Source organism: Ctenocephalides felis, unplaced genomic scaffold, assembly GCF_003426905.1.
Source record: "Ctenocephalides felis isolate EL2017-DRISC unplaced genomic scaffold, ASM342690v1 CF-g0.4_SCAFFOLD_00845, whole genome shotgun sequence".
NCBI lineage: Eukaryota > Metazoa > Arthropoda > Insecta > Siphonaptera > Pulicidae > Ctenocephalides > Ctenocephalides felis.
In genome coordinates, this window is record NW_020536999.1 from 88,832,100 (window position 1) to 88,839,866 (window position 7,767).

General features: G+C 31.0%; 1 protein-coding gene across 1 annotated transcript; it reads right to left on the reverse strand.

Annotated features, from left to right (window-relative positions):
- Window positions 1–319: 319 nt before the first annotated feature.
- LOC113362899 (zinc finger protein 675-like) lies at window positions 320–1,222 on the reverse strand. Its single transcript, XM_026605394.1, has one exon. The coding sequence runs from the start codon at window positions 1,220–1,222 to the stop codon at window positions 320–322; it is 903 nt and encodes a 300-aa protein (XP_026461179.1).
- Window positions 1,223–7,767: the final 6,545 nt, after the last annotated feature.

A 7,767-nucleotide genomic window follows, 5' to 3' on the forward strand; every position in this document is an offset into this window, starting at 1 on the left:
AGGAATCGAATGCTTTATGAATCGACGAAAAATTGTATCCAGACATACATGCACACGCGATATAAAACTATGAAGATTTCGGCACAGAACAAACAAGTATAAATAGATCGCAAACACGGCCGATTCGATATTACCTTAATTTTAATTAAGATATTATCTGTGTTATATAAATATATTATTTGTGTTTGTATTTAAATATATTTATTTACAAATAATTTAACTTTTGCAATGGTGTAATAAATTATGGTCCACCCAATTCCAATTCAATTGCACCTAAGTTCTTTTTTTTAGTTTATTACATTTGTATAACCGCTTTTATTTATTCTACAGAGTGACATTGCATATGATCTTTTAATCCGGACGCTTGTACGAATCCTTGGCTGCATACTGAACATTTATGTGGGAGGTCTCCAGTGTGACTACGCATATGCATGTTGAATAAATTCACTTCAGCAAATGCTTTGTTACATATTTCACATTTGAAACAAAGTTCTCCATGCCTAATCTTGTGTCTCCTTAAACTATCCTGTCGAGTGAAGGTTTGATCACAGATTTCACATCTGAAAGAGGATTCTGTACTATGAACAAGCATGTGCCTTGCCAAACGTCTCGATTCTTTGAAACTTTTATCACAAATTTCACATTTATGGGTACTTTCTTCACTGTGAGTCAACATATGTCTTTTTAATGTGCTTGCATCTCTAAATCTGGCATTGCATATCTTACATGCGTGGGGACGTTGTCCGGCATGAACAAGCTTATGTTTTCTTAAATTCACATTTTTATTGAATGCTCTGTTGCAAATATCGCATTTGTAAGGTTGTTCCCCAGTATGAATACGGATGTGATCCAATAAGCTCATCTTTGTACTGAATGCTTTGTCACATGCTGTGCACACAAAAGGTTTTTCACCGGTATGTGTTCTGATATGCTTTGTTAAAGTACCCTTGTATGTAAAAGCCTTCGGACAATATGTACATTGGTGCTCTTTTATTTGATTATGAACGGCTTTATGACCTGTTAAGTGCTTTAGTTTTGTGTAAGATTTGTTACAAACGTCGCATTTATGGGGACGTTCCTGATCCAATTCCTGATTATAAGCTGAATCTTCATCTTCTGAACACGGTTCCAACTCAATATCATCTTTCTCATTTTGAATCTCTTCGATTGAATATTCTTCTAGTGATTCAAATTTCGGAAAGACTATAGTCTTTTCTGACATTTTAAAATATTTACAAAGATTTTATCTTTTATTCAATTTTACTCTACAATCTATATATATTATAACTTTTACAAAGATGTACAGCCAATAAATTTAATTTATATCAACTGTAACACTTGCGACATATTTATTGCAATTTTATAATTCGTTAATCCTAGAAAATGGAGTATAATAAAAACTATTTATTTCTATATTTACAAATTATATGTTGAGGACTGGGAAAAAATAACAAGTTTGGCATTTGAGTTGACAGTTGTTGACAGACAGTTGCTTGTGAAGTTGGTCACACGTTCAGGCATAGATATATTAACATCTTAGACTAGACTGCATAAATAAACTTGACCCCATGGGGAGTTATCTCCGAACAAATGCTCGTTACACTGTTTTGGCGAGGATTAATATTTTTAGCGAAAAAAAGATGTCGCTACTTGTTTCAATCTCATTAATCGAAAAGAAAATAGATGGCTGAGCGGAAATTAATCGCCATTTTACCTTCTTATATAGTGAAGCCGGTGAAGCCGTAGTGAAGCATTTATTTACGTTGTGAAGTATTTTGTTTATAATTAATTGTGTTCAAGGAATTATATCAAATAATATGGCAAAGTGCAGTGAACCAAATTGTGGTAACTCCAGAAATAATATAAAGTTGCATGTCTTTCCGGCATCTAATGATCAGGTATGTATATAATGATGTATTGTGTTTATATAATAAATTTGTATAATAAAATATAATGAAAATGTTTTAGATGTTTTCAATTTGGGTGCAGAGGACGAATAATCCTTTAATGGACGATTTAACTCCATTATATTGTGGCAAACGTTGTTATGTCTGTTATGCGCACTTTACAAATGTTTGTAAAGTTGAAAATTTGCCAAAAAGTTCGAAGACAAATTTGAAAATTAATGCCCTACCGATTTGTTGGGAATCCTTACCTAGAAGAGAATTGTCTCCTGGATAACATAGATTCCGTAAGAATAATAATAAAATTTATATATGTATTTGATAGTTAGATTTTAAAAAACTTATATTATTTTAGAACTTGGTGTGTCGATTCACAAATGTAATGTGAAAGCATAGACATACCGATTGTCAAAGAATATCCCATCTCAGGTAGATAAATACAAGTTGTTTAGACATTAATTTTACATGATATTGTTGCTCACTTAACTCAGGTACTCTACCTTTTTTTTAATAATTTATACATTAATATGCTTCCTTTGTTAGCTTCTTTGAGCATTATGGAACTTACTTATGGAACACATATTTGCAGAAAATTACTGACAAATTAATCTTATATTTTCAGTTAGGAGATGGAGACCTAAAAACCTCAGAAAGATTTTTGCAGTACCCCTAAGATTGTCAAGTGCGGGTTAAAACAGTCACCTATTCTGACACCAGTTTTCCGGAAAGGTATTTTTTTATATTAATTACAGCAATAATAATTAATTAATCAATTGTGATATTACAACATGTTATATATTTAATAGATGTCCTAGGAGGTAACTGCAAATTGCTTCAGTATTCACTGATTAAACGTAGAAGTGCTTTAACTCTTTTCGTTGCTTTACACCAGGAGGTGTAAATGTATGATACATCCAAAATTTGTTCTGGGAGATAAGAAGAATTAACAAACAATGTAATAATTTAAGGGATAAATTGCAACAAAGTATACATGTTCTGAAAGTTTTTCAAATATTCGGAAACACTAAATGTAAGGGCAAGAAATTTTATATTGTCTCAATTAAGAGAGCATACTAAAAACCGAAAGGAAGAAAATTCACAGACGAGGACAAAATTCTTGCTTTAAGTTTGTATAAAAAGTCTCCAAAGGCTTACTACTTTTGGAGACAAATATTTATTTTGCCATCTCCTCAAACATTGAGAAAGTTGCTTTCAGAGATACCTTTGTATAGCGGTATAAATGAGTGTCTTTTTAATTAAGTTCAGCTATTTCTCATAAAAAGTATGAGAGTAGCAAATACTGTGTTTTGATGTTTGATGAAATATCACTATCTATCTTCAGAATTGTCATATGATCGTAAAAAGGATCACATTGTTGGTTTTGTAGAGTTAGCAAATGGCAGAAAATGTTTATTTCCGGATCATGCACTTGTTTTCATGATTAAAGGAGTGAAGAATCGTTGGAAGCAACCAGTTGCTTTTTACTTTTCTGAAGGTGGGGTTATAGTTCTGATTTAAAATCTCTTATTGTTGATGTAGATGAACAATTGCACGTGCATAAAACTCTTTTCTGTTCATAGTAAACACAATGTTGATACTTTTTGATCTTTTATGGCAATTTTGATGATAACGTTTTCATCATGATCATGACACGATTGAATGTAATGTTTAAAAAAACATTCATATAGAATCTATTCAAAGATTTCGTCAAATGCAGCTTTATTAATGATTGATTAGATAGCAAAATAACTATTAAATGCAGAGTTAATAAAGAAGAAGTTTCGTAAATGAATTTTAATCCTAGGAATTCAGTTTACTCTCAATTTTGATATCAATATATTTATATATATATATAAATATTATTTATAATATTATTATATTATGTTCTTATGATTTTTTGTTTTGAAGATTTGTAAGTATTTGTACTTTTTAACGTTATTTGTTCTTTTTAACTTTTTAAATTTTTGCATTATTTGTGATTCCTTCTGAATTTGTTATTCCGAACTACACAATCTCTGTTATATATTATTGATCATTAAGTAAATCTATTGATCGTTCCTTGTAAATTTATCATACCATTGTGAATACTTTTTCTAGTTATTTATAAATGTAAAATTATAATACTTATTATTGTGTATATATTGATTATTACATTTATAAAAAATTTAATTGTTATGTAAAAATGTTTGTGATATATTTGAAAATATATTTTGTACTTCGTATATTTTTTTTTTCTCATTTCCAATATAAGAAATTATTAAGGTTTTCTTATTTTGAATTACGTATGCGAACCATATCTAGGAATAATACCAGCGGTTGATTTTATATACTGAACAAGTGCTGCCTCCCTTTAGATCGCTAAAAATATTAAAATGCGGTAATGCAAATGGCCTTCAGATAGCGTTATGTTTTGTTATCTTTGTTATGTTTACTTATCTATGCTTGACCCATTTTTTTTAAAAAAAAATTATACATATCAGGTGGGGCAAAAGAATCCTTTATTTTTGCCGTAAATGGCTGTACTGACATTTGCAGTAAAAAAAATTCTTTAGCTGCTTTTTGTTTGGTGCATTACATTGTAGTTCAGTCATTTAAGCTTAACCTTTTTTTATAGGCCTTTAATATTTTACCACGGTCAGTTTGGGCATCAAATCTACCATTGTGCCAAGTTTCATCAAAATCCGAGACGAGCAACGTGCGGGTTCTCCTTATTAGGTAAATCTCGAAATTCGAGATACCCAGCTGAAGGTCTGTAAATACTTGTATATTGACACCTAAAAGTTATCTCAAAACCTACCGGTTTAAAGTTTATGGATTTGTGCATTGTTCACAGCAATTAATTAATAATTATCTACTTCTAATTGTGTAATAATATATAATCACTAGCAAACCCGACGAACTCCGTTTCGCCATCAGGTGGTTTCGTGAGAAAGATGAAGAAATTTTTTGTTTGTTTTATATTTGAAAAGGAAAAATTTGATCAGTAAGGAATCCCGACTTATTTTTATATATATAGAAGATAATCTATTTGCAATTATTTAAAACAATTATTGATTATTTTTATTACTCGAATTTTTAATTACGGTGCGTGAAGTTCCAGCCATTTGTATTAGGGCACGATGCCGTGCACCACTAATTTTCTATAAACCTTGCGGAGCCCGAGACCTTTCCAACGAATGCAAAATTGTCGAAATCGGTTCGTGCGTTTTGGAGTTATTTCGTCAGGAAGGAAAACCCGACTTATTTTATATATATAAATAGAAGATAATCTATTTGCAATTATTTGGAACAATTATTGATTATTTTTATTACTCGAATTTTTAATTACGGTGCGTGAAGTTCAAGCAATTTGCATTAGGGCACGATGCTAATTTTCTTATCTATAAACCTTGCGGAATCCGAGACCTTTCCAACGAATGCAAAATTGTCGAAATCGGTTTGTGCGTTCTGGAGTTATTTCGTCAGGAAGGAAAACCCGACTTATCTTTATAAGTATAGAAGATTAATTTAAATGATAAAATAATAACAAGAACTATGTACTCATGAGTTACGTAATTGTGCCAGTATTTTCTTGAAGCATATGCCCAACATTTCACAAAATGTGTCATTATTTTTTTTAAAAAAAATGTGAAGAAGTTCAAGAACTGTTTAGTCTTATAAAAATTGGTTCAATTATGGAGATTTATTAAAATTTGGAATAATGGTCGCTTTTAGGACATACAAGCACGTGTTTGTGCACTATAATTAATATAATTACAGATTTTTAATTATGTTTGAGAGATATCAATTGGAAATTGCAATGTTTAGTTTTTGGACAAAGCAAAAACAGATTTTTGCAGTAAACAGTTAAATTTTTTATCTAAATAGCTAAATCTTAATATCGGTTGTTTAAGTTAATTATTACACATATCAAGAAATGCCATAAGGCAAAATGCCACTAACATTTAGTTAATAAAATGCTTGTCCTTCTAACAATTTATAACAAAATAAATACTTTAATAAATACTAGGAACACGTATATCATATAAATCAGTCTATAAAGTAAAATTGTAATTCTATTAAGGAGCACCTATTATTTCTACATCTATATAAATTTCCTTTAGCTCTTATGATCTCTTTGTGTCTCTTCAAATTACCAGACTGCGTAAACGATTTATCGCACTTATCACACTTATGAGGACGTTCACCAGTATGAGTATCATGCATTGTCCTCAAATTATCCTTGCTAGTAAAAGCTTTATTGCACACGTCACATTTAAACGGTCTAGCCCCCGTGTGCGTTGCCATATGCTTCTTTTAAATCCCAGGTTGCGTGAAGGCTCTATCACACATCCCACACGAATAATTTCTTTTGACCTGTGGTGATTAATTAAGTGATTTCCCTAAAGTGCCCGAGTGGGCAAATGCTTTATTGCATATCTCACATTTGTACGGTCGTTTCCCGGTGTGTGTGTTCATGTGTTCCCGTAAGTTGCTTGCATGGATGTAAGCCTTGTCGCACATTTCACATTTGAAAGGCCTGTCTTCGGTGTGCGTAACCATGTGTTTGGATAATGTATCGGAACGTGTGAATACTTTGTTGCAGGTTTTGCATATGTAAAGACGGCTGCCTGTGTGGGTTCTGAGGTGCACGTTTAAAGAACCGGACCGTGCAAAGACTTTATCGCAGTATTGGCATTTGTAAGCCCTTTCACGGGTATGGGTGATTATGTGGCTTTTTAAATCTGCACTTAGTTTGAAAGCCCTGGTGCAGTATTGACATACATGACGTTTGTCTTTGGAAGGTAGTTGGACCACTTCTTCTATAACGGTGTCATCTACCTCAGATTTGACCGAAGTCTCAACAGGGTTAATAGAAGGTTTTTTAACATCCTTTTGTTCAATTTATTTATTATCTTCTTGATATTCAATAATGGGGCGTCTGGGGGTTCACTTTTAATTGTGTCATTGTCTGGCAGTGAGTCTGCTTCCTCAGACATTTTTGATGTTTGTTGTAACAGACACATTTAAAATCGACTACGGCATACTTTTTATGATAATATATTCAGTTTATAGAATATATAAATATTTTGGTGTAAATCAATATTTTGACATTTTGACGAACTGTCAAACTGTTCAACATGGCGGACAAAAATTGTTTTCTAAACAAATAATACAAAATACTTATTAAATGTGGTATATTAAACTTTTTATTGGTAATTAATATATGATAATTTAAAATTCAAATTTCATTTTGAATAATAATTATTCATCAAATAACAAATTAAATTTTTCGCTACTTTTTGATCTTGTTTACGTCCGCCATTTTGAATTTTGAAACGTCAAAAAAATAAATAAATAGTACTCCAATGTAATACTTTATAATTACTAGCTTTTATTATATTATAGTATTATTCGTAGTAATATTAATGCCACTTACGCCGATTTTTTAATATTTATAATAATTCAATCAAATCAAAATTCAAAGCAATCAAAACATTGCATCTGGCAACACTACAAATGGCGTCTGACAACTTGTCAAATAACAAAACAAAATATCAAAAATATTTAAATAAAATATTAATCAAGCATGAATAATACAGTATCAGTTAATAATTCAATAAATGACCCTAATTCCTTTGTAAAATACAGCCCAAATATGTGTCGAGCTTGTTTATCTGACAAAAATCTTCAATCAATATTTTTGGAGGTTAGAAATACACCAAATTTTAATTCTGAACAAAATCAATGTTTGAACGAGGAAAATACAATTTTGGATATGTTTAATTGTTATAAGGCTCTTGAAATATCACAAGACGACCAATATCCTAAGCACATTTGTAACGATTGTCTGAAACAGGTAGTCGATGCTTACAAGTTTTGG